Source organism: Selaginella moellendorffii, unplaced genomic scaffold, assembly GCF_000143415.4.
Source record: "Selaginella moellendorffii unplaced genomic scaffold, v1.0 SELMOscaffold_0, whole genome shotgun sequence".
In the NCBI taxonomy this organism is placed as follows: Eukaryota; Viridiplantae; Streptophyta; class Lycopodiopsida; order Selaginellales; family Selaginellaceae; genus Selaginella; species Selaginella moellendorffii.
Genome location: NW_003314261.1, coordinates 5,818,991 through 5,844,637, shown reverse-complemented (window position 1 = coordinate 5,844,637; position 25,647 = coordinate 5,818,991). Strand labels below are relative to the sequence as shown.

The window sequence follows — 25,647 nt, the reverse complement described above, 5'->3', positions numbered from 1 at the left end:
CTTCCTGTTCTTGTCCTGGAGCTTGAATGGTCTCTCATTTAAGCTGCTAGGCTTTTCCAACATCGCACTCTGAATCTTCGGCCATGGATCTTCTCAGTAGCTCTTCATCAGCTCTGCTCCTTGTGAATTCTAGGACGCTGAGGAAAAACCTGTGCCGTTCTAGGCCCGTTCTCCATCGCACTAGGCGTGCCAGAGTCCAGATGTCTCTAGACTTTAGTTCGTCTTCGTTTTCTTCTTCCGATAGTCGCTTCAGTGCAGATGGTTTGAAAAGGGAGATGCGGCTGCTGAGTGAACGAATCCGTGAGGTAAAGGTGTCGGAAAGTCGCGGTGAGTACTCAGCCGTAGACGGGTTCAGTAGCACAAACTTTGCTAGTGACATGCTGCTGCTGAGAGAAAGGATTCGCCAGGTCCAGCTGCGAGAAGATGGTGCTAATTCTGACGAAGCTTCAAAGTCGGAGTGGATGCCTTGGGAGAAGAACTGCTATCCTGCTATCCAACTAGAGATATCGCTACTTCTGGGACTCCTACACGAACAGCTGCTGAATATGAGGCCGAGCAAAGTTCTTATAATCTTGTCCCTGCTCTCAACTGTCACAGCTGCATCATCCGTAGTCCTATTCATGTCTCTTACAGTCCTCCTTCGGTCCCTCTAAACTACGTCACCGTGGCCTTTTGATTGCATACGTTGTTGGAGTCCAGTTCATCTTCGCTGGATCAATGCTCCAGGTTGGTTGTGGTCCGACATTCTGCATTCAGCGAAATTGCGGGTTACATACCAGAGGAAAGAAATACAGCACCTTCAAATGCTCGTCAACCACGCGTGCTGTAACTGAAAGAATGTGCTGGCCTTTCCAGTACCTGGAAAGAATGAGAAAAAAAAGTATAAAAAAGGAACTCCACGTACTTGATAAGATTCAGAGATTGAAGAGTTTGAACAATGTCGTCAGTGCGAATGGCTGTCATGGTACTTAAATCCTATATGAATTATAAGAACGTGATTTAGAAAAAGAAGACCAAGTAACCTTTATAGACAAATTTCCCCGATGATCCTTGAGAATGCTCAGTAGAATTCGTGTCCAGTAGCTTCTAAAGCTCACCTGCATCAAGTAAATATAAGGTGCAATAAAAACGAAGCTTGAACATTTAACCTTCCCAAGGTCAGATAGCGGGCGCTCTGGTGTTCCCGATTTACCCTCGCGCTTTGTAAGTTCATACGCTATGCCAGATCCATACATAAGTAGAAAAACAAACTTAAACGTCAGGGCGTACCAAAAGTAATCAGCAAGCGTCCGTATCCGCGTCGCTGAAAAGGAGGTAGCGTTAAAATGCAGGCCAAATTGTACTCCTCCAGTGAAAGCTTTTCCTGCAGAAGAAACACGAGAGATTAGAAAACGAAAAGCTGCTTTCAACAAGTTGCCTTTGAAAAATATCCCATTAAATGGAACCCGTCTTCATCAATCTCGGTGAGAATATAGAACAAGAAAGCCTCGACGTCATAAAATAGAGTCTTATGATCCAGAAAGAGCTTCGCAAACAGGCACAAGTTCTGTAAGGGAAAAATAAATAAATATCAAGACAAAATCTACACGGAACCAGGACAATTACCTGGCAATAGAGCTTTTGTAGTAACCCATCCACTTCAAAGAGAGCCAAAGTAGCTTTGCCGCTTCCATCGTCGGACTGGGCACTCATTCGATATATTTCCTTGCCTGGAGGCCGCTTCAGGTGGCACGTTATCTAAAACACATGAATAGTTATATGCAGTTCCGCACAGACAGCTTAAAGTACCTTATGTTGCTCAATAGTTCTTCTCTTCTTGACATACTTGAGACAAAACTCGCAAATGTAAAGCTTGTGCTCGTGCGCGTACTCATCTGGATAGGGCGAATAGTACCTGCGTAAGCCAAACAATAGTGTTTTAATCCTTGTGATATTGATGGGAAATGCACTTACCAGGTGTCCATCTCATATTTTCCCAGTTCCACAACCTGAAGAACAAGCACCTAGAATCATCGTAAACCTCTCGGGCCATGCTAAGAACCTGTATGTTCTTGATCCTCGTCTTCTCCTCGTGCTCCTTTTCTAGAGTTTGATCGATGGGTGCAAGCTCGTCCACTCCCTACAGAACAGCATTTCTTGAGCGACAAAGAAGTATAGAAAGGCTATAAAACCTTTTGGACGTTGTGAATCTCGTCATATCTCCGCTTAAAATTCCTGGTGAGCTTCCTGTCTGACGTGCCTGGAGTGTCGTGCTTGCTATCACAGGATCCCTGTCCACCTGAATTCGGTGTGCCAGGAATTGTGAGTGGAGCAAGCTTCTCAGCCATCATAGACTTCAACGTTGGAGCAACTTCCGTGTCCAATCTCTCTATCCGCCCTGGAGAAACCCACTCGTCCATGCGCTTGTTCACTACATCCACAACTCATCATCCCAGACCTGAAAAGAAACCCACTCACGATCAATGTAGTGAACGTAGTACTCAATTCCATCCTTGGAGGCCCTGCGATCGATGATCTCGGCCGAATCTAGAGAGAAGGAGACGATCAAAACCGCTGGAGATATCCCAAAACCGGATACTTACGCCGCGCATTGTCCCACGACGAAACGCAGATAATCTTCGATCCAGCCACATATTTCGGATCGGCAGCGCCGATCGCCCTCTCCTAGAAAACAGGATCGATCATCAAGCCGAGAGAAGATCGTGGACGCGCGAGCGCGCGAGAGAAGAGCTTACCATTGCCAAGCCCCAAAACCCTAGCTTATGCCACGTGTCTAATGGGAGATTTTAGATTAGTTATCTGGAAGGACCCGGCCTAGCAGCTCGTTTGGAGTGCTAACTCCCGACTCTTCCATGTCTGTGAGAATGGCGATGGCGGCATCGTTCTCTTGGACGGACAAGCACGACATAACCGCGTCCTCGTAGAGCTTGCTGCGAGAGAGAGAGCAAAAACTTTGAGAAGAACAAAAACTTTAGAAGCTAAGCACTTGCCTTCCAAATTTGTGTCCACATTTGTGAGACTTTCTGATCAGCGTGACGACTGATTCCGGCCATGGGAGTTTCATCGCGTTCCGGACAAGCATGGCGCAGTCGCTTAACGTAGGACTTCCTCCCAGCTCGAGAACCTGAGGAGACAAAGTATTTAGCACCTCCAAAGCTCGAAAAATCGTAAGGACGAAACTTGCCTTGTCCAGCAGCTGAATGCTCAGCTCAACTTCGCGCTTGCGCGTCCATATCTCCGGAGGTTGAGCTTGTAGATCTCTCTCCCAGGTCCATCCCCATATCTCCTCAATCTCGTCCATTTCTCTAAAGTCGAACTTCATTGCAGCAAGCTCCGCACGCTTCTCTTCCAGCGTCAATGGCTTGTAGGCTCCCTCGATGTTGTCCGACGCTGGTTCATTGCCAACTACAGCAGGGCTCACCTCCTACAAAAGCGAAAATGTGATCCTCACAAATGTAGAAGGAATCTTGGAGCACTTACCACGACTTCCTCCTCTTCTTCGTCTTCGTCGTCTGTTGCTTTCGATGCTTCTGTTGTTTCATCAACCTCACCACCGTCAACGGGTTGAATAATCTCTTCTTCGTCTTCCCTGACTACATGTCCTTCTACCTCTCGTGACTCTGCTTCAGCGTCCTCCTCCATCTCGCTGTCCGACTCCTCGATCACCATTCGTGGATTTTCTTTGTACAAGTTTTCAAGTCCCACTCCTTCAATAAAGCATTTTCGTCGATATTGTTGTCTCGGGTTTCTCAGATCTATTTTAGCCAAGACTGTTTCAAACTCTTCATCTACCTGCAATACAACGATGGAAGCCTTAGAAAAAGAATTTTAAAAAATTGCTTGAGAAGACAGACCTCTTCGATAGTTTCTTCTTCCGGTGGCATCCACAAAGGCGCTCCTTTGGCCAGATTTATCCTGCGCGCCTTTTGAACCCTTTGATACAGGAGCCTTCTGTTCCCGTCCGTTGGAAGTCCCTGAGCTTCAAGTTCTTCCTTCATTTCAGCAACAGAAAGCTTACTTGCTGCCTTGGGCTTGCGAACGTCACTAAGTCTCTTCCGGACGTTCTCTTTTTTCAGCCTCTCTAGTATTGCAGTGTACTCTTCTTCCCTGGCATTTTCCCCCAAGGCATAGACGCCTTCAAATTGCAACAAATGGATCAGCTTTCGCTTATATTCTTGTCGCTTTATGCTGCAGTACTGTTTGTAAGACTTCTCCACTGGAGGTGAAAATCTGTAGCCATCATAATCGGGTAGAATCCTGTTTGGATCCTTACGAGCAGCGGGCGTCCATCTTCTCCGTGTGCCAGTTAGACCACCTTCTGCTATGTAACTGCAAATTACAAGCTTCGTATCAAGAGCATGAAATAAACTGTAAGAAAGAAAACTGACCGTGCAACAAAATCAATTTCGCATCCTATGTCTGCTTCCTCCTGCATGGGCTCAATCCACGAGCTTACCAACGTGCGTCCCTTTCGATTCATAAACATAGCTCTTGGAGTTAATTTCAGGCCTTCTTGTAGCATCAAATCCAAAACTTCGACAAGCTGTACAATTCTACCTGCTTAAGCAATAGCAATGAACACAGAATCCATTTTTTTTCCAAGTTACCTTCCAAGCAAAGCGAGCGTATCAGCAGCGAGAGAGGATCACCGTGCTTCCCATCACAATGGAGAACGTGTAGAGAACCTGGGAATAATTTTGTGAGAGCCCGAAAATGACGCATTGCCTCGTCCATGAAGTTAAATTTCACGTAGCATTCAACGATCAGTCTGCATATCGAACGTAGGAAACAGGAAATGTTTATAATGATTAGACTCACTTACGCATATGTTCGAGCATTTGGCTTCACTTGAGGATACAGCTCCGTCATGTGTCCTATCAGCACTATGACTTCATGAACCCTGTGAATGGAAGGACGTTAGCATCTCTATACGCGTGACCAAACACACCTTTCTCCGTTGTCACAACGTGTTTGAGCTTGTATCATAAGGTTAAATGACTCGGTATCGGGTTTCGTGTCCGCTGCAAGCACAAGGCACTTTGTGAGTCATTGAGCACGTAAAACGTATGGACTCACGTCTTAGGTACTGCATCTCTTCAAAAGTGTCTTCTGCAATGTCTGGAAAATTGGCATTTCCCTGTCAAAAGTGTAAATAGAAACCAAGATTTTAAAAACTTTTACCTGAGCAAGAAGCAAACAATTGTAATGGAAGGTAGTGGCCAGCCTTCCTCTTGATTCCATCGACCTCAAAATATTTATGGCAACACCATGCTTGCCGGTTTTGCAGTTTTCCTCGACCAATATGTCGTACAAATGCTCACTGGCTCTGAAACCACCATTTGCACCTTTCATAAAAAGGTCATTTGCTTCGTTCAAGTATCCAGCATTGAAAAGCTCCTCTGCGCAGAATCCAGAACCATTCAACAACGGAAAAGATAAAGAAGAATAAAAAACGTACCACAAGTCACCACCCAAGCAGTACGAGTATCCAGGTTTGCACCTTCAATAGCTCCGAGAATTTTCTCCGCTCGATCACGAAGGCCAGCACGTCCAAGCAGCCTCGCGACGGCAACGAAAGTCTCTTGCAAAGGCGTCTCTCCCGACGCGATTTCCTTCCTCAAAGCCTGAAGCTGCACTGAAAGAAAAGAGAAAAGATAAGTAGCCATCTCGTAATCTCTAGCGGAGAGGAAGAAAAAGGAGAGAAACTTACCGCTCCTTCAACGTCATTCGCTTGAGCGTAAGCAGCAACGAGGCCATGGAAGGATCGAGGCCCCGGTTTCAATCCAACAACGTCCATCTCGGACATGACCTCCTCCACACCATCAATGTTGCCACTCCTCGCGTTCTCCATGAGCGACTCGAGGAAGTAGAAACGGAGCTCTTTCTCCTCGGCATTCATCACCTTCCTGTACAAGCTCCTGGTCGCAGCAAACTCGTTGTCTCGCTGGATGGTAGAAGTTCCACCACCCCCTAGCGACTCAGCCTGTTCTTCCGAAGAATCGGTGGTTTTCTTCTTCCTCGCAGAAGCCTTCTTTGGAGCCTGGGTTCCCCCTTCCACATTGGATTTCTTCGTCGAGCGCGAGCGTTTAGCTGCTGGATCTTAAATCCAAGAACTATGACTAGTAAGATCGTTGCGCAGTCGAATCGAAACTACTTACCAGCGGGTAGTGGCTCATCACTGGATGCCCCTGCCGCCGACGCTTTCACAAGAACAAGCCGCGAGGCGCCTATTTCGCAAGGAACGCATCCCATCAATACGATCAATCCAGCGGCATTGCCAGGCGCCAGGCGCCGCTCGCCACACCCGAGAACCGCGCGGCATTTCTCCCGGCGGAACCTAAACGCGCAGCAGCACGAGCTCGCTAGCGCGGCCATAGCCAGGGTTTTGGGGACAGCACCCGCGTAGGATCCACGTCAGCAGCCCCGTCAGCTCCACGTTTAAATTCAAACGTTGGCGCTAAAGCGTCGCTAGGCTAGGAGCTCTTCGTGTTAGCGCTTGAGACCAAGTCACATATCTTCTTGTGGATCTTCCAGTTTGCGACTTGGCAGCTCCGACCACAATACCTGGAAGAGCAAAAACGTTTTACAAATTTCTCTTGGAATCGATCGAATTTTGCAAGCTCACCAATCATTTTTACAGCGTGAGCATCGTTTCTCCGCTGGAGCGCCGCAAGCTGCGCACTTGGGCGTATCCATGGACTCGCCAAACTGGAACATCCGCATTAGTTCGTCCAGCTCTGCCGGGGAATCGCCACTCAATCGTGGGTCGGATCGTATCATCTCTATCTGATCTTCAGCAAGTTGTCCTGAGAAAACAAGAGGACACGAGCATTTGCCAACTTCTTTTTTCGAAAACTAAGCTTACTCCAGTCTCGTCTGGCAAGCAGCGCTGTTCTCATTTCCGGTATCTGAAGTAATGTCGTCAATGTCAACGCCTTTGTAACATCGAGATCTCTGGTATTCGTACCTCCTCCATGATCAAGTGTGCAGTTCTTCGGTCCTCCTCCGTCGCAAACACTTTGAGAGAAATTTCTTCTAAAGCCTGTATAAACACAAATGCTGAATCGGTGATTTCAGCTACAGTGTTACCCATTGTAAATCCTTCAAAACCGGCAGCTGCTCCAGCACCATTTCATTCAGATACTTTCGCAGCTGGAGTGGATCCCAGTGTCAGGCAGGACAGAAGACAAGGAAGAGAACCTTCTACCTTCAAGACTTGAGCCTGGCGGAAATCATCGTAGGTGTATCTAGCACGGCACTGAATGTCTGCAACAAGATTATTCAATGCCAGCCAGACCTGCAGAGATCGACACTCAATCGCCTTGACAATTCGAGAGGAATTAAGAATTACTTGTGCTTCAGACTTGAAAATCCTGAACCGATCTTGTGGAGGAACCTCAACCCATTTTCCTTCCTCATACTTTTCTGTCTAGTATTCCAAATTCAAAAGAAGAAAAATGTTCTGAGCTGATACTTTGTAAAACGTACCACGACTTTGGCTTTAAGATTTCTTCGTCTTTCCCATGGGGGGGACTCCACAAGGTTGACAAGCCCCATAATCACATCATGCGTGTCAATCAGCCGGGCCTGTGCATTCATAGCTCAGAATGATATAATAACACCTGATTGTCGATCTAACCATCACTCCTGGAGGAAGATCATTGACATAATCGCTGAAGTACCTAGATAAACAAAAACAAGAAAAAGAAATGATCAAAAGTCAGAGAGTGAATCAGCTCATGCCTTTGATTAGAAACGTTCACGTTTTATGTTATCAGCAACAGCAGACAGCATGTACCGCAAAATTGTCAAGGACGCGATGGCACAGCCAAACTCTATCTCGCCAGCCTGGAAGTCACCGAAGCTCTCTAAGTCAATTCAACTATGGCAGCGAATTGCGTAAAATCGACACTAACCTTTTCTTCCATCTCAAGTTCTGGCTTTAGAGACATGACTTGCTGGGCAGTTCTTTCTATTGATCCAAAGATCCAAAGGTAAATATCCATTCTTAAGACTCAGCATTTTTTGAAGGATCTAAGCAAAACCTTTATAAGCGGCGTCTTTTGAAGCATTTGTGTTGAGATACACCAGTTTTCGATAGCAATAATCAACAAGCTGCGAGAAACAAAAAGTTATAACAACAAAAAAGAAGAAGTGGAAACCATACCTCAAGAAGGTTGCTGCTACCCAGTGCTTTACACGCTTCCTTGTGAAAGAGCATGATCTGCGAGGGAAACTAACTCTTGTTAACACTACGGGCTTCCAAATTTCGTCTATCGCACCTCAAACAACTTTATAACTGTTACTTCCTGATAGAAAATCAGGCTCAGCCTTATTGTAGATGACATTCCAGCCAAGTGCTTCATTATATGAGGCAAGACCTTCTCTTTCCAGATCTACGCTTGTCACAACGATCGAGTGAGCTCCATAGATAGATAGATATTTGTATTACCTCGATAACAAGAAGCTCATGAATCAAAACTCCTAGCTTTTCAAACGAAAGCAAAGCCTGTAGCACAAAGAAAGAAGAAAAGACGATCAAACAAGTGTTTATCTACACAAGAATCGAGATCTCACCTCCATAATGAACTCGTCACAGTGAGCTATAGTGTTATAATGGGCCTGATCAAAAGAAACAAAAAGAATCACGCGTCAGAACGATCGCGATCTAGACAAACCTGGAGATTAAGCTTTTCTAGCTTCCGGTGTTGCTTCATCCACGCAGGACATCCCACCTGACAGCAAAACTTCACAGAAAAACGAAATGCAAGACAATCCATGCCTCTTTCACCGAGAAACACTTGAGATTCTCCACAATGTGCTCCGCCTCATGAGCTGTAAGCAGCACCTGGCATCAAATCGAGCAAGAATGAGACGAGAATCAAGCCCTCGACGATCAAACCACGTCCACCGCCTTGAGATGCCCCGGCTTCTCCATAACCAGCACAAAGAGCCCTAAAATTTCGAAATTTTCCCTCTCAGAAGGCAAAGACTTCCATTCCTTATTATTACGAAGAAACAAACGGTGAGGAAAAAAAGAGAGAAGCGCCTATTCTACTCCAAAAGATCAATTTTTTTTTTCTTCACCGTCTCTAAGATCTAAGAACTTGTCTTTGAATCACGTCGAGCATAGAACCTTTTTTTTGGCTTTTGGTGTTGCTGTCGTCAATGGTAGCTTGCGATCGAGATAGAAGAGAGAAACTATAGATTGCTGAGAAGAATCTTACCGTCCCAGTTCCATGGGTTCTTGTCGGGGCTCAGGAGATAGAACGCGTAGCCAGCAGCCGCCGTGCACGCCAGAGCGACGCTCGCGCTCAAGCACGCATTCCACAAGCTCATCTTCTTCTGGAGAAACTTGCAGTGATCCAAAGCCTTGATCGACTCGGCTTCCAGCTTGGGATCTTGTTTCATCTTGAGACTCTGCACATACAAACAAGAGTTAGCGAACATCTCAAAGGAAAGGGCATTTCCAGCTCTCACCTGGAGCTTTAGTGATGTCACCGTGCTCTGTAACTCTTTGAGTGGCGAGAGCATGGACTGGGATTCCCTCCAAGTGCCCCTAAGGAACTTTAGGACACGCACGCTGCCTTTCAACCTTTCCGGATAGAGCTTCTCCTGCAATAGTACAAGTTCGATAGACACAAGAGTTCAAGGTCTGTCACAAAGAAACCTTAAGCAGGACTCACCCATTGCTTGTAGCTGTCGGGTGACTGAAACAAACACCACCTGAATAGATCGCAGCCTTCAAGGGACAACTCGGGATCATCTGCCAGGACAAGCTTAGATGAGGGAGGCCCTCAGATAATGCAGATAGTTTACCTTCTTCGGCCACGGTAAGGGACATCGGAAGAAGCTGCTGAGCCACAGTCTTTAGTGCTCGAGTGCGAGTAGAGCCTCCAAGAGAAATTTCTTTCACTGTGGGATAAATCGCCAAATACCTTTGCGTTGCCTGCACGCGAATGTCAATATCTTGCCCGCCAAAAATGAGTAGTTGTACCTTAGTTCTAGACGACTCGGGTGGATACGCCATATGGAGGCACGCAATGAGCGCGTGAGGAGAAATCAACCTCTCCTTCCTTGTAGCACCAGTCAAGAGAGAGGGGCGGTTCTTAGCGAGGTCTTTCATCACAAAGCTGCAATAAATGCAAACCATCAGTCATGAGATAAACAAGAGCTATCGTACCCCTCAAAAAACTGGAGAGCAATGTCCCGAGTAACAGGAGTGCTGGAGCTACCAACAGCCAATGGGAGAAGATTATGGGACCACAGATATAATCCAGCAAGCAGATCCTCACGAGCTACCTGCGATAAATGTTAAAACCTTCGGAGCACAGGACAGTATCAAACACCAACCTGGCCGTACATCCAGGCCAGTACGTAAAGCTTCGGTGGAGCTTGAAACTTCGGTTGTCGAAGCGTTTCCATCATTCCCAGTAGCACTTCGGACCTTCTTCTCAGTAGTATGGCCACAACAACGAGCACAGCAATCTGCCAAAGACACGCGCAAGTTGGTTGCGACCGGTCAGGATATATGTGTAGAGATAAAGAAATAGCGCCACAAAATGTCATGGGCTAGCTACCTTTGTGCTGTTGGAAACCGTAGGACCACTCTTCCCACCCTTTTGCTGGGGCTGAGCCTCGAACAAAACATCGTTCAGGGCCCAGGAGACGAATTGTGACAAAGAGTCCACGGACTTCTGTCCCAGCCAGTTAGCTGTGGCTCTACACACTTTGTCAGGAAGATCCCCGATAGGAACCTTGAAATGTGAAGGAAAACAGCCAGCATTAGTCTCTAAGCATCACGAGAAGCATTTAAACTCTCACCTGGACGCTCTTGAGCAGCGGATCCCTCGACATCTTGTCCCACGCGATCTCTACCGTATTTACAGGCGAGAAAATCTTGACGAAGTAATCCACGCAACGAATCAATTGAATATCGTCGTAAGACGCCTGGAGGAGAAAACCAAGTGTCAGCATGCATGGAATTCGAAAAAAGAAAAACTAAAGAAGAAAAAACGATGAAGAACATACCGACAAGGTGGCGAGATAGTCTGCCAGATCCACTGGGTCAATTGCAGCCGCAGCATCGGCAATAGAAACCTTTGGCTTCTTTGCCTTTTTTTTCTTCTCGCCTCCATTGGCACTGCCTCCTACAGCGGCATTCTTAGACTCAACATCGCTACCTTGCTCCTCATCGTCGCTGCCGTGAGGATGATGGACGCCATTCGCGGCGGGGATGGCAGCGGCGGCGACACTGGCGCTCCATGCAGCCTTCCTCGACTTGCGCCGCTCGGTTCGCGCCTCCGCCTCCTTCTCCAGCGCCTCAAACGCCTTGGAGGAGTTCTTCCCATCTTGACCTAACCCAGCGCCCCCTTCGCCTCCTCCTCCCCCCTCGGCCTTGAGCTTCCTCTCCCGCAGCCGCTGCTTCTTAGGGTTTGTCACCTTGTGCCAGCCGTGATCCGGCGCGCCAGGAGCCCCCGATCCATTCCCGCTGCTGCTCGCAAGCTCGAAATCTCCATTGCTTTCCATCTCGTCGCTCCAATCCTGGAGCGGCGACGAATCCACGGCAGCTGCTGGCGCCATAGCCGCTCTCTTCCTAGCTACACTCTCTCCGTGATCTCAAGTCGATCTTCTCCTCGCGCTCTCCCTCTCGCCGATTTCTCGCTCGCGCGCTACCTAGAATTTCCCTCACCTACAAAAAGAGGTTTAGCCTAGCGATCGTTTAAACACTAACGTGCCACGTCCCATTAGACAAAGGAATTACCTTTTTCACGCCATTTTTGTCATCGCGCCGGCATATTCTCTCAAAGGGTCTGCTAAGAGAAAAAGAGGTTGCGAATATTCAGCTAAGCCCCAGCATATTCCGCTGGCGCTGGGTATATTCGTTTTACGCTTTGGAAGCAAGAAACCGCGGGGAGACTCTCACTTCATAGACAGCTCTGCACAGCACAATCATGCAATCGAAAACAACATTGACACGGCATTCTTGACGAGATCTTGTGACTTAGATTGATTTATTTTCTTGTTTTTGCATTGAAGGCTTTCTTTTTTATTGATCTTCTTTTAATAGTAGGAGGTGGCGGGCCTTTGACTTCTCAATCCTTTGAGGTTTACATTTGCATCCATTGCACTGTGGTCTAATGACTCCATTTGAGCGCCAGTCACCCATGTAATAATAATCGAAAAAGGTGGCTTGGTCAGCATAAAGTTTTTATTATAAAATTAGATCCCGAGGATTAAAATTTTATTCAACTAAATTTAAGTTTTTAGTAATATATCAAAATTTTAACTTAGATTACTATTTGATCGACCTTTGTTCTTTCCTGATAGATTTCAGCATGAACTCACACTTATAACCAATGATATGTAATCAACCCAAAACTTAAAAGTGATTTAACTTTTGGAATAGGGAAATACTCAACATTAAAATTGATCAAAGACAAAAAATTAAATAAAATTCTCAACTTTATGCATATGCTTAGCATTAAGATAAAAAGGACCACCAGACTGGAAATGAGAATTATAAGAGTCACAAATAATTAATGTGCCAAGAAAAGAAAATACTATAGATAAAGAGAAAAACTAGGAAAATAAGAAGGTGGTTTCATATGAACAGCAATGAATAAAAAGCGGAGCTCCTCCAACGAGGTAAGATCGATCGCAAAGAGTGCGAGATAGGCCTAGCAAGACGCAAATTCTAGACGATAGGCTCACCTCCCGCTTAGAGATGACGGCAGCGCTCGTCATTGTACAAAAGCTCCGACATGGCTGCGCGTGAATCGCCACTGGTCCGTCCACCTGGCGCCTCGTAATTCGTCCACGGGTGACTGCTCTTCCATGAATGGCATATTCCAATCCATGTACCAGAAAATGCCCCATGCAAGGGCGACAGGAAGAATATCTCTAAATCATCGAGCAAAGAGTGGAGAGTAACATTAGCCGTGGCACTGCACGCGGTGGTGTGGCGCTATAGGGACGTAGACGTGGCGCTGATCACAGTGTGCCCTAATGCGCTGTTTGGCAGACCCATCTTCTTACTACTATCCACAAGCTGGCTCAGCAACTGGACAAAGCAGTGGAAGAGATAAGCCTTTTTTTTTCTTTCCCTCTCTTTCTCTCTCTTCCTTGTGGATTGGCGAGGCAGTGGAAAAGCGAAAAAAGAGAAAGAAGGCACGGAATGCGCTAGCTGGGCAGCTGGAACAGCTATGGATTCCGCGACCCAAGAAGAGAGCGAGGCAAAAGGAGCCAGGAAAGCACCTGGAGTGAGAAGACAAGGTATGGCGCACCGCTGGGCCGGGGAATCTCTAATCGGCCTCTGCCCAATGCCATATTCGGGGCTGGGAGCCGAGCATGACTGAAATCGCGCTCGCATTTCACCGCCCAGGTCGCTGATCATCGCTTTCAGTCGCTAAAACAGGGGAGGGGAGAGAGAGAGAGAGAGTGAGACCAAGCTTAACGTAAGAGAGAGGGAGTGCGAGAGAAAGAGAAAGAGATGGGTAGCAGCACAACCATCGTGTGGTTTCGGCGAGATCTGCGAGTGGAGGACAATCCGGCGCTGGCGGCGGCGTCCAAGGCCGGGGCCGTGGTTCCGCTGTTCATCTGGTGCGCTGAGGAGGAGGGAGAGTTCCGCCCGGGGAGAGTGTCGCGATGGTGGCTCAAGCAAAGCTTGATGCACCTGAATTCCTCACTCGCCAAGCTCGGCTGCCCGCTCTTGATGCAAAAGTCCCGCGGCAGCAGCCTCAACGCACTGCTCCAGATCGCCAGGGACACCAAAGCTACTCAGGTTTTCTACAATCACCTCTATGGTGAGCACCATGGATTTTCCATCTTTCCTAGGTAGAAACTTTGTATAGCCTATAGTTCCTCGAGTTCTCTCCAGTTCCTCCAAGTTGTCTTTCGATAGCCAACTTCTCTTATGATCTAACTCTTTCGCTCCTGTTCCTCCACAGATCCCGTGTCGCTCATCCGAGACCACCACGTAAAGCACGGGCTCTCGCAGTACGGCATCACCGTACAGACCTTCAACGCGGATCTCCTCTACGAGCCGTGGGAGCTCTTCGACGCGCGAGGCAATCCATATACACACTTTCAATTGTTTTGGCAGCGCTACCTCGGCATGGACCACGAACCCGACGGCCCACTACTCCCGCCAAAGCGCCTCTCCCCGCCAGCCGAGCCGGGGCTCGGCCACCTTGGCCTCCCAGCCGAGGAGCTCGGCCTCGAGGACGACTTCGAGAAGAGCAGCAACGCGATGCTGGCCCGGACTTGGACGCCCGGCTGGAGCAACGCCAACAAGGCCCTGGACGCGTTCCTGGCCGGGCCGCTGGCCGACTATGGCGACAACCGCGGCAAGGTGGACGGTGGCACCACGTCCATGCTCTCGCCGCACTTGCACTACGGCGAGCTGAGCATCCGGAAGGTGTTCCACGCCGTGCGCAGCAAGCAGCTGCTGTGGATCACCGACGGCAGGCAGCCCGCGGAGCGCAGCGCGAGCTTGTTCCTGCGAGCGCTCGGCTACCGCGAGTACTCGAGGTACCTGTGCTTCCACTTCCCCTTCACTCACGAGCGATCGCTGCTGGGGCACCTGAGACACTTCCCCTGGAGAGTTGACGAGGGGTTCTTCAAGGCGTGGCGGCAGGGGCGAACTGGGTATCCTCTCGTCGACGCCGGGATGCGCGAGCTTTGGGCGACGGGCTGGCTCCACAACCGGATCCGCGTCATCGTCTCGAGCTTCTGCGTCAAGTTCCTCCAGCTCCCGTGGCGCTGGGGGATGAAGTACTTCTGGGACACGCTGCTGGACGCGGACCTCGAGTCGGACATCCTCGGGTGGCAGTACATCTCCGGGAGCCTCCCGGACGGCCACGAGCTGGACCGCATGGAGATCCCACACGTAAGCCTCCATTGCCCGCCATCTTTTCTCTCTCTAAGAGCAAACCCGGGGTTTTGTGCAGGTCGAGGGGCGGCGGTTCGATCCGGATGGCAACTACGTCCGGAAGTGGCTGCCGGAGCTGTCGAGGCTGCCGACGGAGTGGATCCACGAGCCGTGGAACGCGCCCCCGAGCGTGCTGTGCGCGGCGGGGATCGAGCTGGGCTGCAACTACCCGAGGCCGGTGGTGGAGATCGCGGCGGCGCGGGAGCGGCTGCAGCGGGGGCTGCGGGACATGTGGGAGCACAACAGTAACAGTATCAGCAGCGGCAGTGGGACGCCGGAGCCGCCGGAGATAAACAGTGACAATGGCGAGCAGCAGATCAGAGACTATGGCGGTAGCAACGGGCACCAGCGACGATCAAACGACCAGATGGTGATGGAGCGCCAAAACCAGCAGCAGCAGCAGCGAGACCGATGTTCGGATACCTCACACCCGGATCAGATCGTTCCAACGCTCCTCCCTGACTTTAACACGCTGCGGTCCGGGTCCAGCCGGATCCATCATCACCACCACCACCACCACCACCATCTTCAGCCGCAGCAGCACAACTTTGCGCTGGCGGGGCCGGGGGAAGATTTTCATCCCGCCAACCACAGACAGGAGCAGCATCCCCAGCAGCAGCAATTCCCTCAGCTGCAGCTGCAGCAACCCCAGCAGCAGCATCAGCAGGCGGTCGAGATGATGGACAGTGATGTCAACTCCACCGCGGAGTCGTCATCAGCCTTTAGGAGGAATTACGACGGCTACGCGACAGCTGCGGCGGTATGGTTCCCCACACACAGCAATCGACGTAGGGTGGACTTCTCAGCTTACTTGTGAATATCTCTCTCTTTGTCTCTCTCTCTCTCTCTCTTTTCCAACTCTCTTTTCTCTCTCTCTCTCTCTCATAAGGTAGCATAGAAAAGGATGGGTTTCTGTTGAAGTTTTTAGTAAGCTTTGTAGCATTGGTTTTGATCTGGAAGGAAAACTTTGTAGGAGCATCTCTTGCACTAACTTGTGGGGCTCTACACACAGCTTAATGAAAAGGAATCGGTGCGATGGGACTTGAATGGATGCCTCCTAGCAGGGGCTTGTGGAGAATTGCTGACTTTGGTGGGGTCTCGCGCAGGGGGAGAAGCTTTCGTATTTTATGAGTGGGAGTTGTGGGTTTTGTGGGAGGCAAAGCTTTATAGGCTTGTGCCGACAGATCCAGCCACAAACCATTGTATAAATGGTGTTTCGCTCGGTTTTCAGTGATTAAGCCATGAGAGATCCACTGATCGGTCACCGAGTATGGTCGATCCGTGATCATCGGGAGCCCAAAAAACAAATGGGTGTTCCAAGCCGGCACTTTGGACTAGGTATCATAGACGCGGCCAATCCTTTTGGACGAGACCATATACCTTAATGCCATTGGGAGACATGCACTATCATTGTTTACAAGGCGGTGGTGGTGGTGGTGTTGATAGCGACGTATAGTATAAACATGAATTGGGTTTGCATGGTTTCCTCCATCAAAAGCTTGCTTCATTCTTTACTTATTTATAAACAAAGGAATCGTGGATGTGGATACATGGGGATCTTTTCGCAAGCACGCCGGCCAATGGGATGCCATTCCTCCGCCCCGTCAGCCAATCAAAACCAGCCTCTCGTTGCCGGGTCCACGTGCTTCATTGGACGGCCTTGCAGCCACGTCGGCCGGGGCCCACCGCCACGCGTCGGCTGGAAAGAGGGCTGACGTCAAATCCAGGTACCTCATTGGCCGTTTATAAGTAGCTTGTAACCTTATTTTAAATCGGTCCTGGTTAAGGGGTGATGGCCCCTCGTGGGAGTAATGGCCACCAGACTCTGGACCAATCGGCTGCCTTTGGCCACGGGGTCGGGAGATATTTCGTACAGCCAGTGGCCACCCGCCAGCGCGACACTCTTCTTTTTCCTTTGCTTCTAAATTGGTGCTGAAAATCGGTTGGTGGTACGGCATCAATGTTGTCTGAAGCTTGGGTCCACTTAGGCTATTAAAATTCTTCCCTAAATGCTTTAATCACTCTTATATGCTTTGTCCAGCTGTAGTGGATCAGCAAATCTCTCCCGTGCACTATACATAGTAAGAATATAGCAAAGCCCTAAAAAATTTGCTCGCCGGAAACAAGGGCTTAAAATATTTTGTCCAAAGTCCCATTTTGCCCAATGGGGTACGGCTCCGAAGCAGCGTGGGCCACCCAGAGGCGTGGGGCCCAGGCCGCGACGCGTGTTTTGTTCGTGGTGGTGCGGGGAAAGCTGGTAGGTATGGTGCCGGACCTGGTTGTCTGGGCTGGAAGTTTTCTTGTCGTAGGTAATTGGGCACGATATCAAAATCTGTGGCTGTGGTGGCTTGCCTGCCATCGATCCCCTTACCGCCCTCCATTTGATACACTCCAGTACCGTCAATAATGTTTTTTTTTTCTCGTCAAATTTTCTTAACTCTAGGTGACTTATACTTTAACCCTTTGATATCCGATTTTTTACCCTGTTCTTCATTTTGTTCTCTTCGTTTTCTCTCTTCGCGCTGTCGTCTCCACTGCCTTGGCCAAGAACCGAGCGATTGCGTGCGAGGGCTGTGGTTTTAGGGCTCGGTGTCTGGAATCCGCGAGGCCAGCGCCGGATCGATCGGCTCCCGGGGGAATCTCTGAGTTTTTCTGTGCCGGTGGCTGTTTGGTTTGCACAGATTTCATGAGAGGAGCTCGCCCGGGGGGCGGGATCTCTTAGGGTAGGAGGAGCGCCCGGATTGGAATGCGGGCAAGATCGCGATGGAGCGCCGAATTCCTGGGGATGGATCGATATTTCGGGCGGGGGAGGTGAGAATCGGGAGGAGGGGGCATGATTCACGAATGGGGAGGCGAGGAGGAAGAAGGTGGGGGATATTTCACTAGCGCGCGGCGGTAGATCGTGGTGTTCTTCCCTCATGTTTCCCTTCTTCAACATGTATTCGTCCAAGGCGGAGCAGATCTTGTCGCGCTATCGTCCAATTGCGCCCAAGCCCCCTTCGGCGCCATCCAGCGCCACCGGCAGCGCCAAGCCCGATCAAGCCCCAGCGCCCGCCGATGCCCCGACGCAATCCTCCTCCTCGGTGTCGCCAGGGTGTAGGAAGGGGCGCAAGAGATCCGGCGATTCCTCGCTCGGCTCGCCCCGGAGCTACAAGCGATCGGCGGCCAACAATCGCAGCAAGCAGCAGCAGATTCACCAGCAGCAGCAGCAGCAGCAGCAGCAGCAGCAGCAAATCCAGCTCCAGATCCAGCAGCAAATCCACCACCAGAGCCAGCAGATGGTGCCAGTGATGGTGGACATCGCCGGGAGCTTGTCCACGGTCACCACGTCCGTATCGATGCTGTCGGACGCCCAGGCATTGCCCGGGTGGAAGATCATAAGGCCCGCAGTGGCAGTAGGAGGAGGATCGATTGGCAACACGAGCACACAGTCGTACGCCAGGAGCCCTAACGTCGTGCTCGAGGACGCGGGCAGCAGCGTCATGGTGGCGGCCAAGCCGCCAGCCACGCTGGCGAGCAGTGGCGGCGGCGGCGGTGGCTATAGCCTCCGGAAGAACAGCAGCAGCAATTCGAGATCGCTGGTGAGTGATCTAGGCTCCAACGTACAGCAAGTATCTCCTCCTCCTCCTCCACCGCCGCCATCATCACTACCTCCGCCGCCGCCGCCGCCGCCGCCGCCTCGCCAGGCTTCTCCTCCAGCTCCCATCGCTGCCTTGGAAAATGGCAATGGCGATGACGAGAGGCCCAAGCTTGTGACGCTGTCGTTGCTGCCAGACACACCAGCGCAGCATCAGCTCGCGAATCCAGTCCCGGAGGTGGTGTCATCGATCGATTTGCTGGGGCGGCGGGACCGGGATAGATACAGGGACGATTCCAATCGGCTGGAGCTGAGCTTGTGCTCGGGCAGCTCGGCGTCGCCGGCGGCGCGGCGGTATGGCGCGGCGGCGCAGCCACGTACCGCCGCGGTACACGAGCAAAGGGTTCCTCAACAACAGCAACAAGAACAAAGCCGCCAGGATGCCTTCCACCCGCAGAATCATCATCAGCAGCACCGCGCCGGGATGGTGATCGACTCGAGCTACTTGGAGCAGGCCTATGGCGGATCGTCCGACCCGGTGGCCCTCACGGAGGATCTCGGCGGTGGCGCATCCAGCACCCGCTCCGTGGTGCTCTGGTCCAACCTCAGCTACGACAAGGTGGTGTCGGAGAGGCTGGGCGGTAAGCCGCAGCGCGCCGCCGGGCCGTACATCGATCCGCTGGGCCTCCCTACGCAGCTGGGATGCTTCCGGTATAGAATGCGGGACTCGGAGTGCAATGCCGTGCTGTGGGGATTCCTCAAAAAGTTCATGCACACTGGCCTCCCGAGCTCTTCTTCGTCCAAGCCGGGTGGCAGGGCTGAGTTTGTGGAGCAAAGCTCGAGCTCGATCCCACAACAGCACCAGCACCAGCACCAGCAGCAAAGGGTGATCGCTCCACAGCCGGTCCGTCCAGTGCCGCTGGTGGTCGGCTCCAACGTGTGCCTCGACTCCATAACCGAGGTGAACTCCTACGCGGGCTACCTCTCCGGGAGCCTAGAGACGGTGGAGTCGCAGCTGGAGAAGGACGGCCTCCCGGCGTTCGTCACGGACAGGAGCAACCGCGTGCGCTGGGTGAACGCCGCCTACAACCAGCTCGTGCGCTCCTCGTCGGGCGGCAGTAGCATCGGGCTGCAGGACTCGGCCAGTAGCAACAGCATGAACGCTGCTGCCACCACGGGCGCCATCGCCACCACCGTCCAGCCCGAGGTGGTGGTGGTGGCCGCGGCCTCCACGCCCACCCCGGACGTATGCGTCACCTTCCAGAGCGAGCGGAGCCCCTACTCGGCCGTGAGCTTGGTCGGGCAGGCGAGAGTGGATTGGATGGAGGGCGTCAAGCGCTGCTACTTAAGCGGCGTGCCGTGCGAGATGCGGCGGCTGGACGACCAGCACCTGGGGAGCCTCTTCGTCTGGAAGCTCAACCTTAACGTCGGTAGCGGCGGTACCGCGCGGTACGCCGCCGCCGCCGCCGCCGCCACTGCCACCACCGCCGCCGCCGGCGGTAACCACAGTAGCAACGTCCAGGTGTACGGGCACGAGTGTTATGGTGTACGGGAGAGAGGATTTGTCTAAACCCTCTTTTTTTTTCTCTGAGCTGCTGTCTTTGTCACCACCACCACCATGAATGGAGTATGGACCAATCCGATTCTCAAAATGATCTTGGGTCCCGCAATGCCTGGCAAAGGAAATCTTTTCTTATTTTTCCGTCCATCCATATCATACGACCTTTGAATTTCTCCTCTAGCGGTGACATCACTGTGTGTTTGACGTCACTAAAGCCTTGCTGGTGGCGATGGTGGTGGCGATGGTGGTGGTGGAGAAGGATCAATCTCTTCTCCCTCTTCTCTCGCCTTTTTTTCTTCCAAGGCTGGGATCCACACTTCAGTCGCCATCTCAGGTCCTGGAAAACGATATCTAGTACTTTGGAAGTTTGATCATCTAATCGATCGATCCAAGTTCCAGCAAGAAAAATCAGCTCTCACTCTCTTTCGTAGCTAGAAAACTGGAGGGAACGTACCAAACGAAATTCTTTGCACGGGTGGCTCTTAAAGAAGGTAAGGGGGGGCTCGAATCCTAGCTTTCTCGTTTCCTGGAAGAAGCACGGCTTTCAGATTTGGTCACAGAACAAAACAAAACAAGAAAAGAAAACCGTTTCTTTACTGAGGAGATTACAGACCTGAGAGTAGACTGACACGCGCACGCTTGAAACTCCATTGTTTCTCTAGGAATCGTCCTCCCAGTCCATGGACACGGCCTTGCGCAGCGCACCCATCATGTTTGGCTTGTCTCTAAACCTCGACCCGTCCTCCAAAACTTCTCTAAGCCGCCTCCCGTTGTCTAGGAAGATGAAGTCGCTCGGGTGCCGGGCAGTGCTACCTACGTGCTTCTCAAACGAGGACGCGTTGAAGCCCTGCATTAGAATAAAGACATGGCTAGGACTCGAGAGAAACAAACAAACGTGAACTCCCTCACCTGGTGGCTTTTACAATGTCGACAATTGCACAGAATGACACCGCTCTTGACAACTCCACTTCCCAACACCTGGACAAAGCGTCAACAAGGTGGTTGTCGTAAAAAAGAAACTGAAGATCACGAGATGAAAAACAAGATACCATACCTCTCCCGGCCGTGGCATGTACCGCACGGTGAGACCCTCCAAAACTCCCGACTCGAGCAGCCACTTCGCCGACACAGTGAACTCTTTCACCACCGGATCCGGCGGAGGAGGAGCCGCCGCCTTACTCTTCCCGGGCTTGGAAGTCTCTTCTTCCTGAATCGACGTCTCAGCCGGCGGGGTGTCATTCGACTTGGAGGGACTAGCACGGTCAGTGTTTTGGCATTCTAGCTCGTTTGAGGTGCTGGTATCCGACGCTTTCTTATGTGAACCGTGTCGTGGCACCTGCTCTGGCTTGGCATCCTCCACCGGCGACTCGGTCTCGAACGGACACCTGTGTCCTTTCTTTGGTGCCAAGCATCTGCTACACCGGTAAATCGCACGGGAACCAGGGCCGCCTTTCTTTCTCATCTCCGGCAAGCAGCTCATGGAGCCATCGTCGTGCCATGGGTTGCCGAAGAACATTGGAGACAGCATCTCCTCTTCCGGCAGCGAGAGGCCATCTTCTTCACTGGATTGAGCGACCAGGCCATCGTGACGTAACCGTAGCACTTCTGAGCCTGTGATTGCCGACGAGAAGCCGTGGATGTCAACTTCGTCAAACACCACCTGAACAGCACGAACGGTAAGGAAAAAAGAAGAAAAAGAGGAAGAGCTACGAGGAAAGCTTGCCTTTTCATCGGCATCCGCCGTCTCGTCTCCACCGGGAAGCGGAAGCGCGGAGCGCACTGCGGGCGGAGCTGGCAACGCCGATCTCACGGCCGGAGGAGCTGCTGTAGGCGTCGCGGTGATGACCGGAGGCACTGCAGCCGGCAGAGGAAACGGAAGCGGCGATCGTTTCGCAGGCACAAACAACGGTGTCCGCGTAGCCGTCACCGCAACTAAAGTTTGTCCGTCCATCGCCCGCTCCTCGTCGGCATGACGCTTCTTGGAGCTCTTGGAGTCCGCCGAGCACGAAGGCTCGGATGAGACGCTCGCCTCGGAGCGATCGGCCACCATATCCGTGTTGACGGTGCAGCAAAACCGCCCCGCCGATCCAGCCACCTCCTCCTTCACAGCCGTGGCCTCCTCCTCCAAAACACCACCCGTGTGGTTGGTCTCCTCGCGAGAAGGTGACGCATTCTCGGTGGCCGGACTAGCTTTGCTTTTCACAGCCGAGGGAGGAGCTTTGGTCTCGGGCGCGGGTGTACTTCGCTCCTCCTCTTCCTCCTCGTCCTCCTCCTCATCTCTCTTCTCTTCTCCATGGAGCCGCTGCTGCCTGTGAATTCCCCTCTTGTGCTTCTTGATCACCAGTGCCTCCTGTGCTTCTGGAGCTTTTCTCTTGAGGACGATCTTTAGCCCCTCCCTCTTGGCGGCCGCTTGCCGTTCCCTCAGCGACTCGCTACGCGTGCCATACCGACCATTGCTGCTGATCTTGAGCTTGATCTTCTTGATCAACCCTGGCGACGAGGATTTCCCTGTGCCTGTCCCTGTCCTCCTCGGCTCCACCTCTGCGTCATCGGACAGCAAAGCCTGCGCCCTGGTTCTCATGAACAAGACCTAGAGCTGCCGGCACTGGCAATCCAGGGAAGAGAATTTTATCTCCGCCAAATCCAAATCCGGCCGCGCTGCCCGCGCTACCAGAAATCTCAGCAGCGCGCGCGCCACTCACCTCGCAACCGCATTCCCTGGCACCCCGGGGCTCGCGCTACGCTCCCTCGATTGGCTTGCTGCTCGCGCCAAACCCTAAATTTCAATCCCGTCTGCCCCTAGCGTTGAAAGAAAGGACGGTGCCGTACGCGCACGGCGGTGACGATGTTTTAAAGGTGGATATTCCGTGAGAAGGATATCCGCAATATATTCCCGAATCAGGCATATTCCCCGTCGTCAAACACCCAGGGCTCTCGCTCGTAGAGCTCTCGCCCATTCATCCGCGCGCGCCCGGCGGCGATGTCCTCGCGCCGCTTGCGCGATCGCTCCGCCGCCACTGCCGCCGCCTCCGCATCCTGGAACCAAGGCAGAATCGATCGATCGATCGCTCGATCCAATGAAGAGGGGAGTCTACCTTGCGCTGCTTCCAATCGCGGTACTGGAGCAGTGTGATGCGCCCTTGCGCAGGAGCTAGCGCCTTGCCGATGCCCTCTTCCTCCCCCATTTCTCTCACCTAGGTTAGATCTCTCTCTTTCTTTCTCTTCTCTCTTAATACTTGGGCGTTGTTCTTTCGTTCTTTCTTTTTCCATTCATTTACAGCGTTACGAGAAAACAATCTTCTAATCATCCTCCCCTCCACGAGTTCTTCCAAATTTTTTTCAATCTTCCAGCAATCTCCTCCTCTTTCTCACGCTCTGCGATTTCACTCCGTGCCACCTCGGGTCCTCGATCTTGATCTTCCAGTGCCCGTCCGGGTAGCGCTTCCTCTTCGCCTTGATAATGTCCCACTCGAGCAAGAACTTCTGCGTCCCCTGGAGCACGCAAAACTTCTGGAGCTCCGCCGGCATGGTGTCGTGGATCTTCCACCACATCGCGTGCACGGGGTCGCTCGCGAAGATGTGGAGCTGGTCCTGGTTCCAGTTGCAATCGTAGTCCCGGAAGCACAGCCACGGCTTGATCCCCAAGAAGTGCATTGCGTACAGCACCGGAGGCTCGGCCGTGAAGAGCTGGAGCTTGCGCCGGTTCTCCACCGTGTTGTTGTCGAAGTGCTTGAGAAAGTTGACGGTCCCGGGGAGCCTGTGCCACCAGGTGAAGATCTCGTTCAGGTACCCCTGGTCGCCACCATTGTAAGAATCGATGCTGCCGATGTTGTCAACCAGGAACTCGAACGTACAGTTGCAAGGCTCGATCACCATCACCCCCGAGTTGAACAGGCTCTGGTCGTTTCTCGTCGCGGTGATCTCGGGCAAGTCGAACAGGAAGTCGAGGTTGCGGAGGAGAACAATGTCGGCGTCGATGTAGATGATCTTGTCGTACTGCGTGAGCTGCCAGAGCCGGAACTTGCTGTAGTTCCACTCGTTGTAGGACGAAGGCTCGGCCTTTGGGTTCCTGATCCTCTGGATGGTGAAAACTTTCCAGCCTGCCAGCTCCAGCCCCTGTCTCTGATCCAGTCTAATGCTCTCGTCCACGAGAAGAACTAAGTCCCGAGTCGAGCCGGTCGATCTAATGCTGTGAGCCAAACTGATAGCACCGCATACGTACGATTGGGCCGAGTGAAGGATCGTTGCGTACGCCTCCCGCGACTCGACGTGCTCCACTGTGATCATCACATCACGCACAAAAAGAGCTTAAGTTGCTGTGTAGAGAAAACGGAGGTCTACCTTTGGCTTTTGGTGGCATCGCTAACTGGCACGATCCGACTGGTAGCGCGAGCAGTCCCCGGACTCTTTTAAGATTAAGCTTGTATAGCCAGTAACCGTCTTGATGTTCGATGAGTTCCTGGCAGACAAAGAGGTTTGGGATCGGCCTACATTTCCCACACAAGGCGACGTAGACGAAATCTGTCCCTGTGTTAGCTGCCACCTTGGCTGCTGCGAGAAAAGCTTGCAAGCAATTCACATTCCTGGCCCAGTCGTTGCTCGGCGAGTCGCACGGAATGCTGGCGACGACAAGATCCAGAGTCAGGTTCTTCGGCACTGACGGCATCGGCATGTTCGGACAGCTCGAGTTTGTTGGATCATTTTCGTCTATATCCTCCGGAAAAAATGAGGACCAGTCGAGCCTCTTCTTTACCGTCTTGAACTTGAATAAGTGTGGGCTCTCGTCCCCGCCACTGAAGAGCTCCCACTTGATAGACTCGGGCTTTTTGAAATTAACCAGACCAACTTGCAATGCTTCTTTAGTCCGCTTCAACGCTCGGATCTCCTTGGACGACTGCAGCCATCTCAAGACACCATCCTCGTTGCAAGTCGAATACGGCCTTTGATCCAACTGTCTTCTATCCTGGGATCTGGAGGAAAGAAGGAAATGCCGGTCCAGCGATTTAGAGAGGAGATCCTTGGCGAAAGAAAGGAACCAATTACCTCAAGTTCTGTAGAACAACATCGCTCTGAGAAGTTGTGAGCAGCAGCAATGTAATTAGGGAGGCTGCGGCAAATACCAGAGCTGTGAAGGCCTTGTTCCTCTTCCGTTCCAGGAATGTGTAGCTGAATGACCCAGATTCCTCAAGTTTCTTCTTCTCCGCATCCTTTCGAACTTTCTTCTCATCCCAATTCGACAGCAAATTGGTTGGCGAAAGATCGTCACCCTCCCTGAACGAAAGAACAGAACACTATCATCAGTATGACATGAATTGGAGACAGCCGCTGAGAGAACAAAGATCTTGAAACTAAAGACGCGCAGTCAGCTAGAATTGTGCGAGCAAGAGACCGAGAAAGCAGCGAAAAACTCTACCCAGTCTGACGATGCCGAGGCTCGGCCACCGTGTTGGAAATCCTCATCTCAGGAATCCCGAAAAATGCAAATGTAGGCAGCTCTAGCGAAAAGGATAATCGCTCGAGCTTCTAGAATTGAATCAATCAAGTAGTAATTGCCAACCTTATAACCCAAGAGACTTT

General features: G+C 51.6%; 8 protein-coding genes across 12 annotated transcripts; 1 reads left to right on the top strand and 7 right to left on the bottom strand.

The window, feature by feature from the left end:
* Window positions 1-546: 546 nt before the first annotated feature.
* LOC112350531 (putative MYST-like histone acetyltransferase 1) lies at window positions 547-2,800 on the bottom strand. Of its 3 annotated transcripts, XM_024686939.1 has the most exons (15): window positions 2,736-2,800; window positions 2,583-2,664; window positions 2,458-2,526; window positions 2,172-2,410; window positions 2,042-2,119; window positions 1,954-1,988; window positions 1,789-1,894; window positions 1,606-1,737; window positions 1,418-1,546; window positions 1,270-1,363; window positions 1,149-1,216; window positions 1,023-1,097; window positions 905-975; window positions 798-858; window positions 547-746 (listed from the first exon to the last, which is right to left on the bottom strand). In XM_024686939.1, exons 1-15 carry the CDS (start codon window positions 2,736-2,738, stop codon window positions 660-662), a joined length of 1,329 nt encoding a protein of 442 aa, XP_024542707.1. In that variant the 5' UTR covers window positions 2,739-2,800; the 3' UTR covers window positions 547-659. The 3 variants fall into 3 exon arrangements, with proteins under 3 accessions (XP_024542707.1, XP_024542656.1, XP_024542748.1); XM_024686888.1 differs by having other exon boundaries at window positions 1,023-1,216; XM_024686980.1 differs by having other exon boundaries at window positions 798-847; window positions 1,023-1,216.
* On the bottom strand, window positions 2,771-6,441 carry LOC9632763. Of its 2 annotated transcripts, none has more exons than XM_024686679.1 (14): window positions 6,159-6,441; window positions 5,711-6,099; window positions 5,459-5,630; window positions 5,182-5,399; window positions 5,077-5,137; window positions 4,949-5,021; window positions 4,823-4,900; window positions 4,608-4,768; window positions 4,389-4,557; window positions 3,855-4,329; window positions 3,481-3,792; window positions 3,185-3,424; window positions 2,991-3,124; window positions 2,771-2,930 (listed from the first exon to the last, which is right to left on the bottom strand). In XM_024686679.1, the coding sequence occupies exons 1-14, from the start codon at window positions 6,373-6,375 to the stop codon at window positions 2,792-2,794; spliced, it is 2,838 nt and encodes a 945-aa protein (XP_024542447.1). In that variant the 5' UTR covers window positions 6,376-6,441; the 3' UTR covers window positions 2,771-2,791. The 2 variants fall into 2 exon arrangements, with proteins under 2 accessions (XP_024542447.1, XP_024542501.1); XM_024686733.1 differs by having other exon boundaries at window positions 5,711-6,093.
* Window positions 6,438-8,962, bottom strand: LOC9632762 (zinc finger MYND domain-containing protein 10). Its single transcript, XM_002960560.2, has 19 exons — window positions 8,903-8,962; window positions 8,783-8,848; window positions 8,679-8,735; window positions 8,578-8,622; window positions 8,453-8,509; window positions 8,283-8,396; window positions 8,168-8,224; window positions 8,046-8,115; window positions 7,917-7,972; window positions 7,764-7,848; window positions 7,646-7,682; window positions 7,489-7,597; window positions 7,352-7,429; window positions 7,208-7,297; window positions 7,090-7,152; window positions 6,968-7,042; window positions 6,866-6,908; window positions 6,626-6,806; window positions 6,438-6,564 (listed from the first exon to the last, which is right to left on the bottom strand). The coding sequence occupies exons 1-19, from the start codon at window positions 8,936-8,938 to the stop codon at window positions 6,474-6,476; spliced, it is 1,410 nt and encodes a 469-aa protein (XP_002960606.2). The 5' UTR covers window positions 8,939-8,962; the 3' UTR covers window positions 6,438-6,473.
* Window positions 8,963-8,981: 19 nt separating this feature from the next.
* On the bottom strand, window positions 8,982-11,726 carry LOC112350486. Its single transcript, XM_024686812.1, has 10 exons — window positions 11,032-11,726; window positions 10,825-10,950; window positions 10,581-10,757; window positions 10,354-10,488; window positions 10,184-10,302; window positions 9,998-10,133; window positions 9,820-9,949; window positions 9,687-9,766; window positions 9,481-9,615; window positions 8,982-9,420 (listed from the first exon to the last, which is right to left on the bottom strand). Exons 1-10 carry the CDS (start codon window positions 11,581-11,583, stop codon window positions 9,202-9,204), a joined length of 1,809 nt encoding a protein of 602 aa, XP_024542580.1. The 5' UTR covers window positions 11,584-11,726; the 3' UTR covers window positions 8,982-9,201.
* Window positions 11,727-12,465: 739 nt separating this feature from the next.
* On the top strand, window positions 12,466-15,979 carry LOC9642706 (cryptochrome-1). The gene is made up of 3 exons (XM_002961206.2): window positions 12,466-13,805; window positions 13,950-14,890; window positions 14,952-15,979. The coding sequence occupies exons 1-3, from the start codon at window positions 13,493-13,495 to the stop codon at window positions 15,747-15,749; spliced, it is 2,052 nt and encodes a 683-aa protein (XP_002961252.2). The 5' UTR covers window positions 12,466-13,492; the 3' UTR covers window positions 15,750-15,979.
* Window positions 15,980-20,400: 4,421 nt separating this feature from the next.
* On the bottom strand, window positions 20,401-22,838 carry LOC9642704 (neurofilament heavy polypeptide). 2 transcript variants are annotated; one of them, XM_024669197.1, is made up of 6 exons: window positions 22,773-22,838; window positions 21,794-22,675; window positions 21,125-21,730; window positions 20,980-21,048; window positions 20,684-20,917; window positions 20,401-20,596 (listed from the first exon to the last, which is right to left on the bottom strand). In XM_024669197.1, the coding sequence occupies exons 2-5, from the start codon at window positions 22,649-22,651 to the stop codon at window positions 20,729-20,731; spliced, it is 1,722 nt and encodes a 573-aa protein (XP_024524965.1). In that variant the 5' UTR covers window positions 22,652-22,675; window positions 22,773-22,838; the 3' UTR covers window positions 20,401-20,596; window positions 20,684-20,728. The 2 variants fall into 2 exon arrangements, with proteins under 2 accessions (XP_024524965.1, XP_024524959.1); XM_024669191.1 differs by having other exon boundaries at window positions 21,794-22,786.
* Window positions 22,839-22,875: 37 nt separating this feature from the next.
* On the bottom strand, window positions 22,876-23,283 carry LOC112344440 (zinc finger CCCH domain-containing protein 15-like). Its single transcript, XM_024669206.1, has 2 exons — window positions 23,166-23,283; window positions 22,876-23,106 (listed from the first exon to the last, which is right to left on the bottom strand). Exons 1-2 carry the CDS (start codon window positions 23,253-23,255, stop codon window positions 22,969-22,971), a joined length of 228 nt encoding a protein of 75 aa, XP_024524974.1. The 5' UTR covers window positions 23,256-23,283; the 3' UTR covers window positions 22,876-22,968.
* Window positions 23,284-23,316: 33 nt separating this feature from the next.
* On the bottom strand, window positions 23,317-25,620 carry LOC9642703 (UDP-glucuronate:xylan alpha-glucuronosyltransferase 1). Its single transcript, XM_002960558.2, has 4 exons — window positions 25,484-25,620; window positions 25,114-25,341; window positions 24,412-25,040; window positions 23,317-24,347 (listed from the first exon to the last, which is right to left on the bottom strand). Exons 1-4 carry the CDS (start codon window positions 25,528-25,530, stop codon window positions 23,410-23,412), a joined length of 1,842 nt encoding a protein of 613 aa, XP_002960604.2. The 5' UTR covers window positions 25,531-25,620; the 3' UTR covers window positions 23,317-23,409.
* Window positions 25,621-25,647: the final 27 nt, after the last annotated feature.